Source organism: Dromiciops gliroides, chromosome 5, assembly GCF_019393635.1.
Source record: "Dromiciops gliroides isolate mDroGli1 chromosome 5, mDroGli1.pri, whole genome shotgun sequence".
NCBI classification, from domain to species: domain Eukaryota; kingdom Metazoa; phylum Chordata; class Mammalia; order Microbiotheria; family Microbiotheriidae; genus Dromiciops; species Dromiciops gliroides.
In genome coordinates this window covers 292,234,524-292,259,085 of record NC_057865.1, presented here as the reverse complement: position 1 = coordinate 292,259,085, position 24,562 = coordinate 292,234,524, and the positions used below count along the sequence as shown (strand labels likewise).

Genomic DNA, 24,562 nt, shown 5'->3' with positions numbered 1-24,562 from the left:
CTCAAAGCCTACGGGACTTGACATTCTCCACCTTCCTTTTGGAGACATGTTTGGGGGTGATTGGAAATAGCTGCCCCTGACAATTTCATGCTTTCCACGATTTTATAACTAAGAATGAAGGTTGGAGAGAGCCCCTGCATTCTCCTCTTTCTCATTTTGGTCCTGCCATGTACATTATGTGACATACATCATCCAGTGTGGCCTTGGGCACTGAGACCCGAGCCTGGTGTCTCCCTGATTGAAAGGCTGGCTTGCTATCTACTATGGCAGGGTGCCTCTTGTCAATTGTTAGCTTAGAGATCTTGCCTTCGCCTCTAAAAGGACTTTTCCTGGAAAACCTGATGACACATGCTCTATATTCCAGCCGAATGGGAATCCTTGTCTGTCTACCTGCCTGCTTCCTGCTTCCATGCAGCTGCTAACTCCCTCTCTCAGGTCTGGAAAGGACTATCCCTCAGCTCACTATGGTTTTTCCCCTCCAAACTAAAAAAATTAACTTTTTTAAAGTAATAAACATTTTTATAGTTTTGGGTTCCAATTTTTACCCCTCATTCCCTCTCCCCTCCCTGAGGTGGTAAGCAATATGGGTTATACATGTACGACTATGTAAAACATGACCACATTAGTCATTTTGTATAAGAAAACTTGAATAAAAGAAAAAAAATGAAAGTGAAAAATAGCCTGCTTCAGTCTGTGTTCCATCAATATCAATTCTTTCTTTGGAGGTGGAGAGTATGTTTCATCAAGTCTTTTGGGATTGTCTTGGATCATTGTATTGTTGAGAATACTTAAGTCTTTCACGGTTCTTCATCAAACAGTATTGCTATTATTGCACACAACATTCTCCTGGTTCTGCTCACTTTACTCTACATCAGTTCATACAAGTCTTTCTAGGCCTCTCTGAAATCATCCTGCTTGACTTTTCTTCTAGCATAGTAATATTCCATCACCATCCTATGCCACAGCTTGTTTAGCCATTCCCCAACTGATGGGCATTCCTTTGAGTTCCAATTCTTGGCCACCACAAAAAGCTATCAAGATTTTTGTAGGTCTTTTTTCTTTTTGGAGATGTCTTTGTCAGCCCATTATTTTGACATCCCTTCTCCCTTCTTCAGTGCCTAAATCAGAAGCCCCCTCATTCAGAAACCTTCTCTGACTCCATCCTCCCAAGTGAAAATGATCTTCCCAGTGGCCAGTTTTTTTCAGACTATAGAATCAGAGTTGGAAGGAACCTCTGAGATCATCTCATCCAAACCCCAAATTTATATAGGAGGAATCTGGAGCCTAGGGATGAGAAGCAGCTTGCCTGGGGGGGGGGTCACCCAGGCAAGTGACAGGGCCAGGACTTAAGCGTGGCTCCTGAGCCCAGCACCGGCATTCTTTACAGCATAGGTACTGCCTTCAGACACAGCTCCAGCCCTGCCACCCTCCACTTCTATCACTTACTCATGTCTCCCCTCTCCCCCATTAGCCCGAGGATCGGGTCTGTGTTGTGCCTAGAACAGCACGGGCCAAAGAGCAGTTAAATGATGGTTGCTTGTTGTTCAATGGATTCTTGAGCTAATGAGTGCTTTGTGAAAAAGGTTACTTACCCCTTTAATCCCAGAAGAAACCTTTGACTTCTAAAACATGACAGTGGGGCCAGAAGCAATGTACAGTATATTGCAGTTTATTTTTTAAACACTGCTGACATATCTTTTCCCTTATAGGGAAATGATACCTGATGCCTTGGTGGGCGGGTCTTGACAAAGTAACAGCATTTTGTCCAGATTCAATATTCACAGTGTGTATACAAAGTTCATACAACTGTCGATGCTGGTTGAGATCAGCTACCCTATGAAGAGACCATGGCTATTCCCTCCATGAATTGGCTACGATTTCCCCATGGGTACAGGAAGCAGAGGGCGGTCAGGAACACCCAGCTGTTCTGTGAACTTGGGAAAGGCCTTGGAATGAGACAAGAGACAGAGTCTTTCCCCAAGGGATCCGTGAGGTATGTTGTGATCTGACCTTACTCTCCTGCTGTTCCAGTTAAGAATGGGCCTAGCACAGTTCCCGAGCAAGCTTAAAGGGACAGCACCGTCAAGACAAAGCCATTGTCAGCTCCAGTCTGACTTTAACACTGTTTAACTAAATGGCAAAAATGAAGCCCCAAAATCAAAAAGCTCCCCTCCCCCCAACCCCTCTCCTCAAAAACAAAATTATATTTCCTCTTTATTACTGCTGGATCTTCTTTCTGCCACCACCCCCAAGTTGCTTTGAGGATAGATTGTGATACATCTCAAAAGGACCCTTGCTATCAATTAAGAGGGGAGGTTTTCCTTTCAGCACTTTCTAGAATAAATGACAATACTGGTGGCAAAGGGCACCCACCCAAAAGTGACACCTCAACAATGAGGCTGCTTCATTCTCTTCTCTTTACCCAGAAACCGAGGAAAAAAACCGATTCTTTCTTGATATAAACATAAATACAATTAGCAATAGCGACTTTGAAATAACGACTTCACTATTAATGTGTCAATGTATTGTTCCTCAAAGTTTCCTCCAACCCCCAGAGAGGAAAGAGAGAGCAGAAAGTCTGTTTGCTGTCACTGCCCAATGAAGTTTTGGCTCGGGAGTGTGGGTGGATGAATCTTGATGGGATGCACCTAGGATAGAGCCTGGGTAGAACAACTCTCTGCTCTCCAATTCCCAAATTTAGCAAAGCCAGACACCTCATACAACACTGGCTTCAAGGTGACTGTGCTTGGGAGCACCAGTTGTTCAGTTCAAGTATCCAGGAGGATCCGCTTGGGATGTTGGGACTCGGACAGTGACCGACCCACCAGAAGAGACTGGCCAAAGACCAGAGCAGCAATCCACTGCAATTCTGCTAAAAGGCACACTCGGGGCTCTAAGGCCCAGAACCAAGTCCCCAGTGACTTGAAAGTTTCTTTCTGGGTGAAGGAGGAGATAAGTATCAAATGCACGTGAGCATTCTGCCCAAGACTGGCTGTTTTCTTAGCTAGAAAGTCTAAGCCTTGTTACTGTGGGTTCTTTCACAAGGAATGGCACGGAGAAAGAAAAGGCAAGCTTTTATTGGAGGACCCCGAGTCAAAAAGCTCTTCTGCCTTGCTTGTCTCAAGTTCTCCATTTAAAGTGGGGAATGGTAGGTAGGCCAGAGTTGGGGCCTGGGTGAGGGAGTGTGTGTGTTTGTGTGTGTGTGGGGGTGTCAGGGCCGTAAAGGGACATCTTGGCTCTTGGACACTGAGCCGCCTCATAGACACCTGCTCCAGCCGTCCAGCCGCCGTGGGCCCCATTTGTGTGTGTGGGGGGGGGGGGAGGGGGGCCCGGATATAATTTGTAACACTTTGGCTTTGTAACATTATCCTTGCCTCCTGATGGAGCGCCTGTCTGCCCGCCCTTGGCTTCCTCTGTATCTTTCTCCAGTTTTCCTATCAGATAGGCATACTTCCAGCTCTCCATGAAGGGTGTCATTTCTCAAGCTTGTTTCCCTGACGTGTTTATTAAACAACCCACAGCCCTTTTACTGGTGCTTTGTGAAGCCTGGGCTTTGATTTTTGCACTGACTCTTAACTCTTTGCTAATGCTTCCTCCCCTGCAGGCCCCAGCACCAAGGCCAGAGCTGGGAGGGACTGCTAAAGACAAGGCTCATCAGAGGCTTTACCAGCATCGGTACCACCTGTAGCAAACGGTGGAAAAGACAGCAAGTCTGCCTTGCTCAGTGTAGGTTTCAGCCTCCAGCAGGAGGCTAAGGTGGGCTGGGCTGGTCGCATCACTGTTAGTCAGACAGAGAGGAGGGGCAACCTGACCAAGGAATGGCAACCATTAGGGCAGGATTCGCTGCAGGAAGCTGCGAGAAGGCGAGGGAGGGTCCGGCTTTTCCGGGGCCTATTCTGCCCTCTAAGCCACAAGGGCAGATAGAATGGCCTCTGAGCCTTCACATGCACCGAGGCTGCAGCCTTAGCAGCCAGAGTCAACCAAAGTCATGGAAACAAAGGGGCATCTGGGGGTTCTGGGCAACAAGAGTTGTCAGGCCCCATTCCCTCTGCTGAACACCCTTGGGAAAGAGGAAGAGGAGAGAGGAAGGAGAAGCTGAGCCGAATGCCTGGTGGCCAGGTCGATGCCACCTTATAGGGAAGCGTCCCTGGAAGCAGGTACGCGGGGCCTGATGGGGTGGGCAGGAGATGGGCCAATCAAAGACTTACTAACAAAAGCCAAGGGGAGACGGGTACCTTGCTCACCCTTCGCCTTTAAACTCTGTGCTGGCCTAAGTCACTACTGGCGTGGAGACAGCTCCTCTTTCCAGAGCTGTGGTCACCTGTAGCTGAATAATTCCCTCCTCAGGCTCCCCAAGGATAAAGGAAAACTTCCACATAAAGATTCTCCCCAACTCCCAAATGAGGAAGTATCGACCTCTCTCTCTCTATACACACACATCTATCCATATGTGCCTATACATAGACATGCACAAACATATACACGAGAATATATGCATGTACCCATCCATGGAGGACCCTCGAGGTGTGTGTGTGGACGCTGGTACCCAGCTCTGCCCAGGAGCCTGGCCCGCAGGTCACGAGCCCCGGTCACAGATCTGCTCCACGTGGTGCATCTCTTTAGGGCAATCTGCAGACAGGATAAGCGGCGAGTCCTCAGTCACCACCACATCGTCTTCAATGCGCACGCCAAGACCTCGGAATCTCTCTGAGGCGCCATAGTCATCTTCAGGAACATAGATGCCTGTGGACAGAAGAAAAGGAAGGACAAGACAGCTTTTCAGTGTCTAGCTAGAAGAAATTCAAGCTACTTATAGTTCTATGAAGAAATGCTCCGAGTCACTAAAAATGAGTGAAATGCAAATTCAAGCCGCTCTGAGCTTCCACCAATGTCATACCCGTTGGACTGGTACATTAAATGTGCTGTTGGTGGAGCTGTAAGGGAAAGCAATTTAGAAGTGGGCCCCCAACTTTCTAGACTGCACACCCTCTGGCCCAGCAGTATCACTTGAAGGTAGAGACCAAAGAGACCAAACAAAGAAGAAAACATCCTCGACGCACAAAGATAGGGAGCCTCAGCATGGGCTGATGTGCCATGGGCGAAGCAGGACAAATGACCTCTTTGTGAACACGGTTGCTCCTGTATCCCAGTGGGAAGGCTTGCATGGACGGCTGCAGAGGCAGGCAGCCCACACAACCTCCTTCTGTCAAAATGAACCATTTGGAAGGACCCCCCACTCCAACCTCAATTTCAGGGGTCTCATGATGAAACACGTTCCCCATGCCTGACGGACAGCTGAACTCAGGATTGAACCATGGGACGTGGCCAACACGGAAAGCATTTGGCTGGCCTGTGCTGGCTTCTTCCAATGGCTGGTTTTCTTCTTTTTCACTGGGGAAGGGACAGAGGGAGGGAAAACAAAAGGGATGCTGCCCCCCAGGCTTGCCTGCCACTTCCGCTGGGCTTAGGTATATATGCCCCTTGTGACCCAGATTGTCAGCATGGAAGCAAAGAGGCCAAGAAAAGACAGTCCTGCTTTCCGTGTCTCTCTTCTCTACTGTGCTCCTCATTGCTGCCCATTAAACCAGCTCACCAGGTCCTGAGCAGTGGGCACATGTGAGGAAGTCGCTGAGGGGGAGAATCTGAGGGTGAGGCGGCACAACCAGGGACCAAGAACTTCACTTTACCTTTCAAACAATGTTTCAATGGGCTAGATGGGAGAAGAGAGCGAGGGAGGGTCTAGCACAGGGTCTGAGCTCGACCCTGCCACAGAGGAGGCAAGTGACAGAAAACTTTCCATGGGAGACAGTTTCAAAAATTTCCCCCCCATAGCCTCAAAGGGATGTGCTCAACGGAAGAACCAGGCAATAACAAAGCAAAAGTCAATTCCACAGAGCATCTCCCTGAAGGCCAGCCCCTCTTATCCATGCTGTGAGGCATGGTAAAGGCCAGGCCAGGCCCTGCGGGGGGAGCCTGGCTTCTGAAATGACACAAACAAGACTGGAGTGCAGTGGTATGAGGCTAAGAAGGCAGCACAAGGCTGGATCCACTGGGATCGCATGCCTTTCCAGCTCCAGTCTCTGTGATTTCAGAACTGACGCATCTGGAGTCTAAGACGAGGGAAGCTGGAGGTGGGGGCCACTGGTCCCTGAGCTTCAGGCAGCATCTGCAGGCAGGGCAGCAGCACCCCAGATTTCACTCCCAACATCACAGCACCAGCCACATCAGGTGACCCATGAGACAGTCACACCTTTCTTGGAGGCCTAGGAGAAAGCCCATGGAAATGGCAAGAGGCAGCATGGAGCTGGGCAGTCCTGCGGGGTGTCCTGAGGAGATGCTGTATCTGAGAAAATGTCAAACAAGCCTCTGCCTGAATGGCCCGGGAGCCTCTGAAAAGTGAGGGCAGCCTCAGGGCTGGGCTGGCCAAAAGAAGGACAACCTCAATCTCCGGCCATCTGATCCCGTGGCTCTGTCATAGCATTTTCTGAGACTGACAGAAAATGGAAGATTTTACTGAGATTTTCAGCTTATTATCAAATTGACAGGGTGGTAGAAATATCTTTAAGCCGAGCACAATAAGAGGCAGCTGCTGGCACAGGGGCCTGGAGTCAGGAGGACCCGAGTCCAATTAGTCATTGTAGACGAGTTCTACGATCCTGGGCAAGTCACGTAACCCTGCTTGCCTCAGTTTCCTCATCTGGAAAATGATCTGGAGAAGGAAAGGGTAAACCACTACAGGATCTTTGCCAAGAAAACCTCAACTGGGGTCACAAAGAGTTGGACACGACTGAAGATGACAATGAAAACCCCAATAAAAGAAGATACCTATTGTTGAACAGTGAAGGAAGAAGTCAAGCAAAAGAATTATATTGTGTTAACAAGAGAATAGGAGTGACTCAGTCTCAGTCTCGGCTGGATAGACCAGGCTCCCTTTTTTGGCTAGATGACCCAGAGGACAGAGCGTGAGGCTGGCATCAGGAAGACCTGAGTTTAAATCCAGCCTTAGACACTTATCAGCTGTGTGACTGGACAAGTCACTTCACCTCTGTCTACCCTGGTTTTCTCTCTTTTTTTTTTTGCGGGGCAATGGGGGTTAAGTGACTTGCCCAGGGTCATACAGCTAGTGTCAAGTGTCCAGGGCTGGATTTGAACTCAGGTACTCCTGAATCCGGGGCCAGTGCTTTATCCACTGCGCCACCTAGCTGCCCCTACCCTGGTTTTCTTTCTTTCTTTTTTTTTTTTTTTTTAGTGAGGCAATTGGGGTTAAGTGACTTGCCCAGGGTCACACAGCTAGTAAGTGTTAAGTGTCTGAGGCCAGATTTGAACTCAGGTACTCCTGACTCCAGGGCCGGTGCTCTATCCACTGTGCCACCTAGCTGCCCCCTACCCTGGTTTTCTTAATAGTAAAGTGGGGATAATAATAGTGTTTACCTCTGAGAGGTATTGAGAGGACCAAGTGAAAGCAGGCAGGACTGCAGGCCCATGGGCTCCCCCATGACTTACTCTGCCTCTCCCAGAGCAGAATGGAGAGCTGAGGGATGTGCCGCTTGGGTCTTATGCCTGATCAATAAGTAATGAGTCTGGATTTAAGGAATGTGGGGGCTACTTCTATTCCTGGAACCAGAATAGCTTATTTAGCAAGGAAGGCAAGGCTCTCAGGGAATCCGTTCAGGAGATGGCTTCTCTTCAGGGGAAGGGGCCTCCTGGGCTAGGGTGTGAGGCACCTGGGCCTGTGTTCACTGGGGCTAAGCAGAGCTTCATGCTGGAATGACCTACTGTTGGGGGAGGGGGGGTCCAATCTGGAGGAAAACCTACAGTAAACACTGAGAATGCTTGATCAGGATTGCAGATCTGTGTTTTTAGCCATGACACAAGCTGGCAGTGAAGTCCAATGCAGCCATGGACAGAACTCCAGGACTTTGGGGTGCTGGAGAAATGACTCATTGCACCCACAGCCTCTTCCTCCTCCAAGAAGCATGAGAAATCACGTAATTAAGAGTATACAGGGGCGGCTAGGTGGTGCAGTGGATAGAACGCCAGCCCTGGAGTCAGGAGGACCTGAGGTCAAATCTCAGACACTTAACACTTACTAGCTGTGTGACCTTGGGCAAGTCACTTAACCCCAACTGCCTCACCAAAAAAAGAAAAAAAAAGAAAAAGAGTATACAGTGGGGCAGCTAGGTGGTACAGTGGATAAAGCACTGGTCCTGGAGTCAGGAGGACCCGAGTTCAAATCCGACCTCAGACACTTGACATTTACTAGTTGTGTGACTCTGGGCAAGTCACTTAACCCTCATTGGCCCTGCTAAATAAATAAATAGAGTATACAAAGGTGATCTAAAAGTCAAGGGCTAACATTTTAGCCTGTGGTGGCCAAAGAGAAGGAGAAACACAAGCAGCCCGCCGAGCCAGACGGAGAAGGGAAGGGAGTCAGCCCAGCCAAAGTGAATTCAATGACGACTTGGCTCCTATGATGTCTCAGGGATCTTTCTGGAAGCAAATGAACCTTTACAAGTTTTCTGGTGTGTGGCTGGGGAACAGGTCTGTCTCTAAGTACGTGTGTGTAGATGTCACTGAACATGTCTATGTTAGCAGAGCTAAGTGGGAACACCAAAGTGGCGCTAGAGCTTATTATTATTCACTTGGCAGACATTCTGGTGAATCAGAACACCATCAAACAACAGGGGGAAATGTCAGTAAGGCTGGGGGAGGGATCACGAAGGGCCTAACACCAAGGACAGCTTTGGTGGGCAAACAGGACAAGTGCGAAGGGTCAGGGAAGGGGAGGGCAGGAAATTTCAGGTCTCTTCCTGCTTCTGTCTCTCACAATGTGCTCTGCTCCTCCTTCCACCTGGCTAGTTACAGGCCGGACTCGAACCCTTAAATCCATGAACTGACAACAATGGAACCCAACTTTATCCAGGATCAGAAGATAAAAAGGTCTGAAAGGAAACCAGGCCTGGGAAAATACTGAAGATTACTATGGCATCCTCAGACCTAGCTGGGAAAAAACACACCTACGAGTATCCACCGTCTCTCAGCTGAATAGAGGACCTCCTTGTTGCTTTGTCCAGTCAGGTGGGGAAGGAGTCGGGTAAAGAAGGGGAGGAAGGAATTTTAAGCTCTATTTCAGCTAGCATCCTTATCTTTTTTTTTTTTTTTTGGGACCACCTCCGCACTCAAATATTAGTCAAGAGGCATTTTTGTTTTGACAGCTTCCTGCTGCCCCTGGGAGTTAGCTCTCGCTCTGAGGGGTCTGAGGTGGAGAAGCAGCCAGGGCCTGTGTGACCACTTATAGAGCTAACTTGGAAGGGGGTCAGTTACTTCCAAGATGAACAGTGCTGACTTGGGGTGGCCTACAGTGTAGGCTGGCCTGCAGGCTGGCAAGGGGCCAAGGGGCTGCCAGGCCAGGTGATGACCTCATCACGATCAATCTGGCCAAACTGTTGCCGCAGAGAGGGCCAGGCAAGGATGAACGGGGGGTTCCCAGACAGCAGCGTGCATCCTTGCTCACTAGTCTGGCTGGGTTCGTTCTTCACTCCTGAAATCCTGACTCTTATCTCCACATCCAGCAGCTATTAGACTGAGGGAGAGAAAGCAGAGGATGGGCACCCACCAGGATGAAGATCCTGGCAGAGGGGCTGAGTGTTGCCCAAGAGAGAGTTGCGCCGAGCCTACTAACTTGCCTAGGCCTACCTCCTGGAGTCTGCCCGTGCCCCATGACATGATCTAAGGGGCTGCAGATTCCTGCCTCCCTCCAATGCCACTGAGAAAAATGTGTGGAAAGCCCAAGCGTCAGCTGCTCCCCTGTACACAAAAGCAGGTGCTGAGGCCTCTTCTGGAGGCCCTTTCCCTGTGAGGAGCCATGATGCCCCATGGCAAGGACCCACGCCTTACCAGGGGGACACTCCAGGAACAGAGGACCCTCATGGGGGGACGACAGGCCCCAAAAGGGAGGTGGAACACAGCTGTTTGTGGTTCACTTCAGCAGTCACTGGCCCAGCTTTTCTGGGGCCCAGGGTTTCACTGGGGAGAGCCTCATCTGTAGAACATTATGCAAGTCAGACAACAAACAGGGCTGGAGGAGGAGTCACAGCTCTCCCCCCCATGAGGAATCTCGGCAAGCATCCCTTCTCCTTGGAGGGTGTCAAGAATGTGTCCCAGACAAGCCAGAATGATGACTGACTTCTGGCTCCTCATCTCCATGGGAATCCTTGCTGTACTAGAGACAAGAGCTGCTGCTAACAGGTATCTCCAGCACCTTTCCTTGGGCCTGGCTAAGAAGCTGGGCAGGGTCTACAGGGGCTGCTCCTTCTCCAGAGCTTCAGGCAAGTGGTGGGAAGACACTGGTCCTTGAGTTCCATAGCAGGAAGGGAGGGAACAGCTGGACAGGAAGAGCCAGAACAGAACTGGCCATCAGCCAGTGAGTGACAGCCCTCTTACTGAAGGCCACCCTGGCTTTTTAACGATCTCTTAAGGGGTGCAGTCAGCAGGACTGGGGTCTGCTCACCCCCTATCAGTGCCCTTTGCCCTCTTTAAGATAGACACGTGTAGTCCTGACTGCTATGGCCACTCATACCAGCTCTGTCCTTTGGTTTTCCTGGGGCCAAGAGCAGCACTGTATCACTTCCCCTCTCTGAGACCAGAGGTAACGGCCGACAAAGTGGGTGGCTGGCAAAGAGAATCAGGTCACAGGTACCACAACAAGGAGAGACTGCAGAGGTCTAGTCTAACCTCTGAATTTGAGAAAAGCCCCGGGGGTGAGGTGACCTGCTCAATGCCCCAGAGGGAGCGACTCAAGAGTAGGTGTCGGGGCAGCTAGGTGGCCCAGTGGATAGAGCACCAGCCCTGGAGTCAGGAGGACCTGAGTTCAAATCCCACCTCAGACACTTGACACTTACTAGCTGTGTGACCCTGGGCAAGTCACTGCACCCTCATTGCCCCACAAAAAAAAGAGCTCATATTCTAACAAGGAAACAACAGGTATCTATCCAAACAAAATAAATTCAAGGTAAATTAAAAAAAAAAAGAGCAGGTGTCACTAGACACATACCATGTTTGCATCCCACAGTTGTATGTAATCAAGAGATCTTTACAGGCAGAGGCCAGAGAGGTGCCCTTCAAGGGTCACAGGCCACCAGCCCTTTAGGACCTGCCACAATGTACAGACAAGGTGCCAGCCTGTACTGGGAGAAGGCCCTTGCCAGGCATTCCCTGGACCCATCAAGTCACTGGTCTGGCCTCAACAAATGTGTGAATTCTAGAGAGACTTCAAGAGAGAGGGAGGAGAGTCCGTCTGTCTGTCTGGGTTTCTGTTCCTTGCGGTCCAGAACTGGACCAATGCAAACAGATGGATAACTATTTTAGAAAGGATGCTTCTTCTCCTACACTGTGCAGACACTTTCTAAGCTTCTCCTTCTCTGAGTCTGCTTAAGTTTGGAGCTTCCTGAAATGATGGGGACACGGCCGGCACTCTTACCTGGCTCGATAGTGACCACCATGCCGGGCTGGAGGGGCAGTGAGCGGGACATGTCTGGCGTGTCATGGACATCCATGCCAAGGTAATGGCCGACGTGGTGGGGGCAGTATTTCCGAGCTGCCTAGAAAAGCAAAGTCTTGGGTCATCACCACAAAAGTGACATCAGCAGTGAAAGGGCCTCTGTCCTCACAATAGGGCCTAAGGCTTAGACCTGGAATTCACACGACGGCTCCTGTTAGGTGAGCTGACTCTGGGGAAAACATTGAGCTTGCTGGGTGGGCAACAGCTCCCCTCATCTCTCCAGAACCTCTTCAAGCTGACCAGCTGGAGTCCTGGGGCTCCCACCAGATTTAAGTCAGTATGCCCACTCCACTCGAGCTCCCTGGGGAGGGAGAGCCTGGCTGGCCACCAACAGCTTTTTGTCCCATTCCCAGAGCGAATCTGGGCTTTGTCACTCCCACCAGCTTAACCCCACCCCAAGAAACACTTGACTTTCATTCACTCAGTGAAGGTACTATAGGATTTTTTAAAAAGCCTTCCTTAGGAATTATGGCTTAGAGTAAAGTAAAATGAACCATTTCCCAATGATAAATGACCAAAGAATATGAACAGGCAGTTTTCAGAAGGAAAAATCAAGGCCATCAATATGAAAAAAAGCTTTAAATCACTATGGATGAGAGAAATGCCAATTAAAACAACTCTGAGGTACTACCTCACACTTATCAGATTGATTAATATGACAAAAATGGAAAATGATAAATGTTGGCAGGGATGTGGGAAAACTGGAATACTAACACATTGTTGGTAGAGTTGTGAACTGATCCAACCACTCTGGAGACCAATTTGGAACTATCCCCAAAGGACTATAAAACTGAGCCTACCCTTTGACCCAGCAATACTACTACTAGGTCTGTATCCCAAAGAGATCATAAAAAAGGGACCCACACATACAAAAACATTTGTACCTGCTCTTTTTGTGGTGGCAAAGAAATGGAAATTGAGGGGATGCCCATTCATTGGTGAATGGCTGAACAAGTTGTTGCAAATGATTGTGATGGAATATTATTGTGCTATAAGAAAGGACAAACAGGATGGTTTCAGAAAAACCTGGGCAGACTTACATGATGCTGAGTGAAGTGAGCAGAACCAGGAGAACATAGTGCACAGTAACAGCAATATTATATGATGATCAACTGTGAATCACTTAATTATTTGGATCAGTAGTCATCTAAGATAATTCCAAAGGATCTATGTTGGAAAATGCTACCTACCTCCAGAGACAGAACTAATGAACTCTGAGTGCAGATAGAAGCATCTTTTAATGAACTGATCTACTGATTTTCCTTACCTTTTTCCCCCAACATGGCTAATGTAGAAATGTTTTGCCTGATTTCACACGTACAATGGATATCATACTGCTTGCCTTCTCATTAGGGGAGGGGTTAGGAGGGAGAAAGTTTGGAGCCAAAAAACCTCCAACAAAATAAAACCCCTCAAAGGACCAGGTATTCCAGACTGACAGGAAAAAACCCAGCAAAGTAAAGGTATGCATAAAGGATGTAGTATCAGGTGGCCAAGTTTCCCCAGGTGATCAGATGCCCTTGTGCCCCCCTCCCTCCAGAGCTTTCTTTCTCTCCTGGTGGCCCTGGGCTGCCACATGGCTCCAACCTTTACTGTGAAATCCTGTACAGGATTTAGTTCTAAGGATAGATTACTTATCTTTTGCGTCTTGTCCTGGGGGCTAAACTCTTCCCCACCTTCAGCACTTCCTGACAAGGAGTCCTCGCTCATTTGAAACTCAGGTAAAATGGAGACACCTCCCCCTCAACCCCCAGCCACTTAATCTGTGCCATCTCTTTCAGGCCCAGTGGCCAGACTGGTCCCCTGGGTGGAAGTCTACAGGTGATTTCCAGGCAGCTCTGGGCCTTCACTGCTGCACAAAGACTGTAGTGAGTGCAGATCCTTCCTAGTCCAGGAAATGAGTTAAAATCTCATACCTGCCCAAGCGTCAGCCCGAGGAAGGAGGGTGTTGTTAGTGTTGGAATCACTCTTCTGGCTCTCATGTTAAGCGTCTCCTAGCAAATCAGACGGTCTCTGGCATGGGCAGTTAAGAACTGGCTATTTACTAAGTTGCCTGAACCAGGAGGAATTTGAGCCTTTTGCCTTCAGATAAAAATGGCTCAGGGAAGCTGAACATTTTCAGGGCACAGGGAGATATTCCATCTCTAAACATCTGTTTGGGGTCCCCAGAGTAGAGCCTTTTGGTTTTCAATAACTTCTATTCGTTTGAGATCTTGACAAACTCTTTCAAAGAAAAGGACGATGTTAATCCTGCTAGCTGTCAGCACGGTGGGTAGTATTTATGGTGCTTAATAAATGCACGTGCTTGCTCTCTCGTGAGCCGTCTCTCTCTGGCAGAACATTAACCAGTCGAAGCGACAAGGTCCCCTGACCGGTTTCCCCACAAAAGAATCTGGCCCTTTCCTAGCCCTCTGCTAGGTGCCCATAAACCGCCATCTTGGTAAGGGATGAAGGGTTCATGGTAGACGGGGCTGCCCCCTGCTGGCAGACCCAAGTACTTTCTCTGTGCTCATCCCCAAGGAGCCCGGCCAGGCCAGTCTGTGATGAGGACTTGGTTCCAGAGGCCCGGCTCCAGGCCGTGCCGCCTCTCCCAGGTGGGCGGCACAGGAAGGAGCGGGGTGGGGGGTGGGCGTACCTTCATGATGCCATCGGCCCTGAGGCCGGTCACCAGCCCAAGTTCCTGCAGCTTCTGCCCTATCAGAGCCAGCATGTGGTTGTAGATGTTCTCCAGGCTCGTCCCAGGGCGGCAGAGGGCCAGGCAGGCCTTCTGGGTGTCCAGCACAGCTTCGTAGAGCTCTGCCTGGGCCGCAGAGAACCTGCGCAGACCGGGGAGGGAGGGTCGTTTCTCAGGAACATGGCGGGGAGTCCCGGCTCGGCAGGAAGTAGCTTTCAAGCCCGAAGAGGGCCGATGCCGGCCGGAACGCCCGCGATGGCTGCTGCTGTGGTGGCCGAGCCAAGGATCCTGGATTCGGGGCCAGAAAACTGGGCCTCTCAGCATGGCCCCAAGTGACCACCTATGAGGCCCCAGGCAAATCCCCTCACCTGCCCCCTCTGTGAAAGGAGCGTCACACTAGATGACCCCAAGCCAGGCGCTAGCGGGATGTGCGCTCCTGGAGGCCAGAAACCTTTCACTCACGGTTCTGAATCTCCCCCACCCAGCACAGTACACAGCACACAGGAGGTGCTTAATGCATGCCTGCTGAGTCATCCTGGGAAGAAAGGTCTGTTTTTAAGGTCTCGCCACCAGGAAAGTTAGGGACCAACTTCTACAGGGCCAACCCTGGGAACGTCCCTCTGTGCTCCGTGTCCCTGACACTCCCAAAGTGAGGGGGGAATCCGAGTCACAGAAAGCTGCGAGTAAGGACAAATGGCTCCAACAAACAGGGCAACCCTGGCCTCGCTGCCAGGCCTACCAGGGGAAGGGGACAATGGCCCACGTGCTTCGGTCTCCTAACTTTGTCTGGAATAAGGGGGCTGGGCAGGCCGGTTCTGCTCCATTCCCACCAGCCCATGTGCCCCAATGCTGCCAGTCGCCCCCTTTGGGGGGCACCTTCAAGGAGCCTACCTCCCATTGACAGGCCAGGTTCGGGTGATGTCACTCACGTAGCCTGAAGACTCACAGCCTCCATCTAGCAGCACCATCTCCCCATCCTGCAGCAGGCAAGAAAATAAGACAGAGTATGGGAAGGTGGGGTTTAGGCAGGACCGGGACAGTAGCTTATTCAACTAAAGGAAGGAGAATCTCTTCTGGGCCCGACCAAAAACAGACACATTCTGCTGAGTTGGTTTTTTTGGCATGGTTGATCAACTTAAATCCAATTATTGGCCATGTCCAAGAATCTAAGCCTCCTTCTGGTTTTTTATTTTTTAAGTAATAAGCACTTTTATTTAAAGCTTTGAGTTCCACATTCTATCCCTCCTTCCCTCCCCCTTTTCAAGGGGGTGAGCAATCAGATGCCAGTTATACATGCTCTGCTGAGTTTTCTGCTGCTTCCATTCTGCCTAAATTAGCACATCTCCAGCCCTTCTCTGGACCCTCTGGCTTCTCCAAAACCATGTCGCTCACACAGGCTGTGATTGACCCTTTGTCCAGTGCTTCCTGTCACACATACAGAGCTTGTCTTTCCCTTTCCTATCCACTTTACTCCACACTCTTCTTTGTATGTGTTTCCTTATCCCAACCTAAGCAGGTAGGGAGAGGTGAAGTAACAGAACGGTGACACTGGCCCAAGCCTGTGACTCCAGACTCAAAGATGAGTCTTCTCATCTTTCTTTGTGAACCTACGTGATGGAGTCACTTGGTGCCAACTGTGATGACGTCACCCCTTGAGAAAACCCTGTGAGGTGACTTTGGTGTCCATAACTCAGATCTGAGCAGTGGGAAAGGACAGAAGGAAAAGCAAGCCCACACCTCTATCTGGAAAGGTCCTCACCCAACAGGTCTCCACTCTTCTGGACCTGCTGCCCACTCTGTCCCTTACCCCTTCACCACCAGAGCTGGATGAAGGGCTGGCCATCAAGAGAGGTCAGGAAAAGACTCAGAGGGGACCCAGTGGCTACAGCAAACAGGGATTAGATTTGTTCTGTGTGACCACAGAAAGAAGCAGCAGGAGCAAAGCACAGAAGGTACAGAGAGGCACAGTTAGGCTCGAGGTCAGGAAAAGCGTCCTGGCCATCGGAGTGAAGCGCTGCCTAGACAGGCCTTAGGAGAGGTGCTGAGGCAAAGGTTGAATGTCTGTTTGTTATTGTGGCGACTCTCCTGGGCAGGATTGGAGGAGATGGCAGGGAAGCCTCCTCACCAGCCTGGGACCTGCCCTGGGGTGGAGCCATCTCATCCATCCTTGACCCACAGAGCCCCCAAACGCCATGAATGCTAAGCAGCGCTCTTATCAGCTACCAAAGCTTCGTGGCATCTCAGTTCTTCCATGGGCAGGAGACAAGGCGGGGTTCAAGTGAGGTTACCCAGAGGGAGGTGTGAGGGGACCTTTGCCCATCAGCAGCCACTGCCTCCCAGGTGCAAGTGCTGAGTGTGCCAAAAGGGCAATGGTCAAGTAAGATGGTCACAAGTGAAGGTGGCTCAGGGATCCTGCAGGCCCAGTTCTAGGTGATGGGTGTGGTCTGATCTGAGCATCAAGGGCTGAGTCTGGAGCCCCAGGTTAGAGCCTCCCCAGCTGGGAGATGCAGGGGTGTCTCAAACTCCAGCTGCCTCCTCACTCCCAGGGCACTGGGGGCCAGTGGGCGGGGGCTTCGGGGGCACTGGGTCTGAACCACCTTCTCACGGGCTAGTGGGTCAAGTGTGTGTGTCCTCCTTGGTGGCATACGTGGGTCCAGAAGGGGAGGTCCTACTTACCTTAATAATCTGGTTGTTCTTTACATAGTGCAAAGTATTAGACCGGTTACCCCCAGCTACCACAGGCGGGTAGGCCAAGATGTCTGCACCCCGAGACCGGCAGGCAAATTCAAACTGCAAAAGTCACAGACATAGAATGAAGAAAGGGACCTTGGTTCTTCTGACCCTTCTACCATTTACTACCAGAATATCACATGGGAGAACTCTTGGACCTCCCCTCAAATGAAGCCTCCATGGCAAGGATCTGGCCTGGATGGGCTGACCAGTACAGGGGCTGCAGCCGTGGGATAAATATTTTGGCCCTGGTCACTCTTCAAAAACTAAAAGGGAGAGGGGTTGTGATGTGCCTTGCTAAGTGAAGGAGGGAGGCGTGCTCTTGCCAGCCTAGATTGCCCACGCTTGTTTCAGGCCTCAGCAAACGGCAAGAATGGCCAGCTGTCCCCGGCAGGTGCGGGCTTTCTTAGCGTTGGTATTCTTCTTTAAGAGGTCATTAGCGGCCTCCCTCCTGGTGTTCTATTCTCCAGGCCCTAGAACTTGACTCTAATAGCCCCTTTACCAGACCCATAATCAGCCTGGCTCCCTTCCCCATAACCCTCTATGCCTTCTTTCTGTGGTCCTTGTTCTGGGAGGGCCAGAAGTAGCCCCGACTCCATCCAGGGCGTAATGAGAGCAATTAGGGACCTCAGGGGAGAGGTTGCACTCCTATTCAGGTAGCTCAGTACTCCCCGGGCTTACTTCTTAAACAACAGTGTGGTGAGGACTACTGACGCACACATGCCTTGTGACCTTTTCAGCCTTTCAATGGTCACCAGCCTACTCTTTTCGGGGGAGTAAAAGCCGATGCTGGGCAAGTGAGTCACCAAGGGCACGGATTTCATTAAAGCTGTTCCCAGGAAGCTGGGGCTGGGGGAACAAAGTGCTGCTCTTGGCACCCCCCGCCCCGGGCTGGCCTGGCAGTCCTTCATTTGGCATTTGTCAGAACACGTTTTCTTCTTTTCCAAATACACAACTGGCCACTTATGTTAATTCCACCATACTCTTTGGTTCTCAGGATGTGTGTAACTTCCTACGTTCGGAGGTGTTATTTCCTTACCTGTAAAAAGGAGGAAGATCCTGGTTCTAAGGCCCCTGACAATTCTGATTTTCTTGGTTCCAAGGTCTCTCTCTATTTCAATATTCCCTGTTCTAAGGATTCCCCGCAGCTTAAAGTTATCTGCAAACTCCTTAAGAAAGCCTTCCTCGGGGCAGCTAGGTGGCGCAGTGGATAGAGCACTGGCCCTGGATTCAGGAGGACCTGAGTTCAAATCCGACCTCAGACCCTTGACACTTACTAGCTGTGTGACCCCGGGCAAGTCACTTAACCCCAATTGCCTCACCAAAAAAGAAAGCCTTCCTCTTCAACAATCCCTTCTCAATCAAATACCCACCTTTGCATAAAGAAATGCTTCATCCACTGGGGCTTTGCTAGCAAACATGGTCTCAACAAAAGCCTGCCAAGGGAAAAAGAGTCTTATTTTATCCAATATGTTGCTTCTTGTCCATGATATCTGGCATAACAAAAGCTAGCCCTTCCATTCTCCATGGGCCCAGAAGGGACACAGTGAATCAGCCACAGGCTGCTGAGCCAGTCCAGAAGCATAGTGACAGAACAAGCAGTGGGCCTGGAGTCAGAAAACTGGATTCTGGCCTTACTTTACCAGTTAACTGCTAAAACCTGATCTAAAACCGAGTCTCTAAACCTCAGTTTTCTCATCTGTGAGGGGTTAAAAGATGATGCCTCATCTTTTCACATCTGTTGTACTGATAGCCTTTCACAGGGAGAGTGTGGATCGAATGATCCACAAGGCACTTAAACAATTATTTCACAAGCAGTCACCATGGTTCGTGGAATATATGGGTGGTGGGGAGCACCATCCCTGCCCTCAAGGACCTTAGAGGACCCACCACCAGGCATGATGCTGACAAAGGAGAGCTCCAGACAGATCACCAAGGGGGCACCAGTACAGAAGAGGGGCTTCCAGGAAGAAGGTGCCTTGAATGGGGCCTTGAAGAGGGGAGCTCTGAGAATCTGAGAGGAAGGGCTGGCGGGGGAGGCCCGGCTCATGAGAATGCAGATATGGGGAAGAGCTCGCCAAGTTCAGGAACAGGCTGTCCTGTGGGGCTGGAGCCCGGGGGGATGTGGGAGGAAGGATGAGAAACAGGGTCGGGCTCAGCCTGGGGAAGGCCTCGAATGCTACCACTGGATCCTACATGAAGCCTTTGGTGCAGAGGAGTACGTGTGGACAAACAGCAAGGGTCCTGCCAAGGTCAGGCAAGCTGTGATGGCGGGAAGGATGACCAGAACCATGGGAGGATGCAGAGACCTCTTTCCTAACGTTACGCTCCTGGTGCAGACAGTCATTCTGGGGATTCCAGAACAGAGCCCTTGCTACAAAGGCAGGTGCCACAGAGGCTGGGGCCACCGTGTAATGGGGAGGCAGAGTCTGTGCCTGGCCTGCGCACTCCATCTTGTCTCGACAGTCATTCCTGTCACAGGGATAGACACTGATACAACTGCCAAGGCTGGGGCAGAGATGGATGCTGGAGAGTACGGGGGGGGGGGGGGGGGGGGGGGAAGAGGCGGTGGGTCTGTGCCAATCCAAACTGGACGGCAGAGGGAGATGGCAGGAGCTCTGAAGCTATGGTGGATGTGTACAGGAAAGCTGACCCCTTTACTTCAATGCCCAAAGGGGAGTGGGGGAGGGGGAGCCCCTCACATCCTGGTAGCAGAAGGCTCGCCCTTCATCTTGTTTGTTTTCAATAGGAACCGTGCCCATTATTTCTATAAGATGCCTGGTATGAGAGGTGACTCAGAGACAACATGCCCTAAGAACAATGGCATTTTCTCCCATTAATGATACTCAATGGGGGCAGCTAGGTGGCACAGTGGATAAAGCACCAGCCCACGCTTCAGGAGGACCTGAGTTCAAATCCGGCCTCAGACACTTGACACTTATTAGCTAGCTGTGTGACTGTGGGCAAGTCACTTGACCCTCATTGCCCCACCAAAAAATAAAAAATAAAAAGACACAACAATGAAGGGAAAGCTCAATTTCTTACCAATACTACACTTTGGCATGCACTGCTGTCCTTTGTTTTCCTCATCCCAAGCCCTGTCCTTGGTACCTGACTAGGTGCCAGATACATCTCCAATATTCTTGGGGGGGTGGGCACATTTGGGGTTAAGTGACTTGCCCAAGGTCACAAGGCTAGTAAGTGTCAAGTGTCTGAGGCTGGATTTCAACTCAGGTCCCCCTGAATCCAGGGCTGGTGCTTTATCCACTGTGCCACCTAGCTGCCCCATCAATATTATTTTAAAAATTATTATTATTAAAAAAAATTTTCCCCCAATATTCTTTTCAAATGTATCTCCATTTCATCTCTTGGGTCACAGTCAGTGCACAAGCAATTGGGAGAGGCCTTCGTGTGCAGGTTATCTGTCATGGATTCCTTTCCTAGCTCTGCTGTTTTCTAGCTGTAGGAGCTTCCCTCTCTAGGCTTTAGTTTCCTTTTTTGTAAAAAAAGGGGGATGGGGGGCAGCTAGATGGCACAGTGGATAGAGCACCGGTCCTGGAGTCAGGAGGACCTGAGTTCAAATCTGACCTCAGACACTTAACACTTACTAGCTGTGTGACCCAGGGCAAGTCAGTTAACCCCAATTGCCTCACCAAAAATAAAGGGGGCAGAGTGGGGGCCAGACTGGCTGAGCTCCAAGGTCCCATCTCTCAATCCTGGGAACTCTGACCTTTCTTGGATAAGGGATTTGGGGGTTGAGATTCATGCTATGGGGAAAGTTTCAGCTTCTTGACTGCAATTTTGTGATTCTAGAATTAACTGTCTGTGGATATGGGGAGAGTCAGCGTATGGAAGAGGGCAAACCAGAAGGAAATCAGAGAAGGCAGGTTTCCGCCGATCACCCAGAGGTCTAGGACACTCAGGCTGTCCAACCCCCCCAAGGGCCTCTGGGATCATGAGCTCCCTTGGTGTGGGAGACACTGTCCCAGAAGCAATGAAGACCCTATGGGGCAGAATTCCTCTGGGTGTGCCGTGTACCTGTGACGTCAGCTGGCCAGCACCCTGCAGGAGCGCTATCTCAGCAGGGGATTTGATGAGCCGGAGGCGCTGTACCAGGTGCCGGACGGCTCGCACTCTGTTCCTGCTTCTGGCTTTGGTCTCGGTCACAGGGCTCATGTAGTCAGAATGCAAGTGTGCGTGACAGGGCTTGGTCCAGTCATACCAGACTGTGCTTGTCTCCGCTTCCCACAGGAAACCAAAGAAAACCAGAGGCAGAGAGAAAGTCACAAACAAAAAGATGGCAGAATTACAAAGGGTCGAATGACATAAAACTCCCCTGGGACTGGGACATAGCTCACTCCCCAAGACACCACTGGGGTCTTTGTAAAGGTGACAGTCGGGGCAAAGAACGAGGGTTTGGGTCACGTGCTCTAGAACGAGGAATCCCTGCCCAAACTTGTGTCGGCCACACAGCTAAACTGGTGGTAGTGGTGAGGCTGGTGTCAGTGAGGACGAGAAGTGGGCCACACCCTCCGCAAGGGGCTTTCTGTGCTAGAGGGAGGGGCCTTTCTTCTTATTCTGGATGGATCTTCTGGTGGTGCTCTGGCAGATTATAAGAGTGGGACACCAACTCTTCCCTTATAAGATGATCCTGCAGGCCTCAGGCACGGCCTGCAGTCAGACCTGAGAGAGGGAGGAGCCAAGGCCAAGGAAGAGATAGTTCTGGCCTTGGAGTGTCAGGAAGGCCCCGGGTCAGTCTGCCTTTGGTACACACTGGTATCACTGGCCCCTGAAGAACTAGGCTCCTGGGACAAGAAGCAGGGCCAGGGCCAGCTTTTCCCATCCAGAGAAGGCCAGGGAATTTGGCTGCCCCAACCTGATGAGCTTCTACTCAGATGGCTTGGGGGCACGTGACTCATATAATGCACACCCACCTGATGCAGAGTCAGGAGGAAGAAGGCTCTGCAGCAGAGGTCCCAGGGATGCTCACATTGGCAGACAAAGTGAAACAAGCCTGGCCTTCTCTTTGGCTGCTACCGCCAAGGCTCAGGGCCCCAAATGCTGCTCAGTTAACATGGCATTTAGAGCCTGCAGGCAGCACACGTCAGAGTTCTATTGGATCCACCTCTCATTTTGTTACTTGCTCTCTCAGATAATAGACCAATCCCTTCCCTACTCTCAAGGGGAAAAAGGGGGAAATCCTGTCTCTTTCTGTCTCCTACTTGGAAGGGTCAAGGACTTCGTGGATAATAAACACCATCTACCAAGTCCCCAGCACAGTCTGGGTCCTGTGGGCCAAAGAAGACCTGCTAGGAGCTGGACTTGAGGTGGTGAGGGATCCAGTGGGATCACAAAAGACCTGGTGGCATGAGGAGCTCTAGCATCCACTGTCCTGGGGCCAGCTCCCTTGCCCTCTGGTACCTTTCAGTTTGGGGACCAGATGCTTGAAGTCCTCCAGAGGGAAAGCTTCGTCCACACCAGTGAGAGCCACGGCTCCATCAGCTCCTGACCGTGGCCCGTCCCAGAGCTCCCGGCTCGGATCCCTCTGGGGAACAAAGAGCGTGGCTTTGTGAGCAGGGAGCTCCTTGCCCGGGAGGCTCTGCAGGACCAGAATGCTGTCGGGCTCCTGGAATCCACAGAGGTACAGGAAGTTATTGTCTTGGTGGAAGGTGTAGGGGATGTCATTGCTCATGTAGAACGTGGGGTTGGAGAGCATGACCACGGCTTGGTCTGTGCCACCTAGGCCTCGGGCTTCCTTCTGGATCAAAGCCATCAGTTTGTATCTGCGGAGAGCATATTCCACCTGGGACAGTCCTGGAGTCACCTCGCCTAAGGATGACAAACAACAGTGTAAGTCTGTGTTTATGCCCTGTCTGCTCTCAGGGGATGCCAACACCAGAGAAGCCGGGGGAAGAGCTCAGGTGTTCACATTTGGGTCAGCCCGCCCTCCTCGAGGCTGGGGAGCCCGGGCTTTCTCTCTTTAAGGGGTCTCTGAGGCCACTAAGCCTCTGTTCTATAAAGAACCAGGCTCAGAGCAGTTAGCAGGGTCCCAAGCTTGGAAGGGTCCAGGAGAGGCCCTCCAGGCCTCAGACCCTCCATGAAGCCATCAAAGCTGAGCTCCTCCCGGGACCTTACCCAGAAATCAGTTCCCTCAGCTTGTTCACTTGCATTTCCCAGGGCTGGGAGGCTCACGTGAGCTAATCCAGGCAGAGCACCGAGTGCCGTTATCAGAATTATTAATATCATTGCTCCACTCCTTCCTCCTCTTTCTGCTATCTCACACTTCTGGCTGATGTCTCCTTCATGAGTCAGAGAAATAAAGCACAAGACAGAGAAGGAGCCTCTCCCGTCAATGAATGGGTTTAAGCCCATCAACTCAGAGATGAGGGAGCTGAGGCATTGAGACTTCAGGTGACTTGCCCCAAAGTGATGTGGGTTTCTGCTGAGTCATTCACACACCCACACCTCCTCTTGTGTAATGAGACCCAGAATCGAGTCTCCACCGGCCTAGAGGACAAGGGGCCACATGACCAGCTACCAGACCCAGAGTGGACAGTGACTTAGCACCCAAGGCCTAGAGTAGGGAGGGGCCCCAGAAACCAGCCACCTCTTCATTTTCAGGAGACACAACAGGCCCAGGGAGGAGGCCTGGCATATCAGGCCACAGGCCGACAATGAACCCAAGCACTCTGACTTCATGCTGTCCCCTAAGGGGGTCCCAAGGCTGATTGTACTTCCCTTTCTCCTGCACCCTGGTCATCTTTTCTTCCTGGATTTCTCCAGTGCACTAATTTTGTTCTGCCCTATGCATTCCTAGGCACAATGCCTTACTATGGAAACATTAGGTGAGTGAATTACTAAAGCCTGCGTGGAGGTGTCTCCACCCCACCTTCATGCCCCTGCAGATGACGGACATGCCCTTTATTCTACTGGGTCCCAATGTCTAACTCTCTCCCCTCTGCCTTGCTAAATCTCTTCCATCATCTCCTTCCAAAACAGAGGCCTTCCCTGGGACTGCTGTCACTTCTCTGTCCTGGGTTTCACGCCTGCTTTCCTGCACCTGCCATCTCCTGGTGGCTGGCTGACTGCCTCCTGTGTTCCTCCTTCACATCCACGACCATCTCTCTCTCTCTCTCTCGGCCACTACAATCCCACTGCTATGAGGTGAAATGACCTTCAACTGGTAGCACCACCTCCTCCCTACAGAGACTCTGACTGACGGTAGCCAAAATCTGTGTCCTACTGGGATGACGGCCGTCTCACTACGGTAGGGGGATGCACTGAGGGAAACAAATCCTAGATGGGGGTACTGGGCTGTACGGTCCAAGGCCCAGTGTGATGTGGAAGAGGAGGTCCACTAGGGAGACAGCTCGCAAAGCCTTTGACAGGTCATCTCATCTGATCTTCACAACATCCCCAACTCTACAGAGAAGATGGAGGCAGATGGGTGAAGTGACTCTCCCAGGGTCACACAGCAGGACCAGCATGCTATACACTGTGGTGCCGTCTACAGCAAGACAGTGCAATAGAAAGTGAACTGGCCTGGGGTTCCAGAAGACACAGGACTGTGGCTTTGAATCCTGGCTGGGGCACTTCCT

The 24,562-nt window shown here is 51.0% G+C and overlaps 1 protein-coding gene across 2 annotated transcripts in view; it reads right to left on the bottom strand.

Annotated features, from left to right (window-relative positions):
* Positions 1–1,648: 1,648 nt before the first annotated feature.
* XPNPEP3 (X-prolyl aminopeptidase 3) overlaps positions 1,649–24,562 on the bottom strand; it is a 38,686-nt gene continuing 15,772 nt past the window's right edge. For both annotated transcript variants that reach the window (XM_043969336.1, XM_043969335.1), the window contains 8 exons: positions 22,386–22,793; positions 21,003–21,205; positions 18,338–18,400; positions 16,911–17,024; positions 15,126–15,211; positions 14,196–14,376; positions 11,480–11,600; positions 1,649–4,743 (listed from right to left, as the gene is read on the bottom strand). In XM_043969336.1, coding sequence (XP_043825271.1) covers positions 4,577–4,743; positions 11,480–11,600; positions 14,196–14,376; positions 15,126–15,211; positions 16,911–17,024; positions 18,338–18,400; positions 21,003–21,205; positions 22,386–22,793 — 1,343 coding nt within the window. In that variant the 3' untranslated portion in view covers positions 1,649–4,576. The remainder of the gene's footprint in view (positions 4,744–11,479; positions 11,601–14,195; positions 14,377–15,125; positions 15,212–16,910; positions 17,025–18,337; positions 18,401–21,002; positions 21,206–22,385; positions 22,794–24,562) is intronic.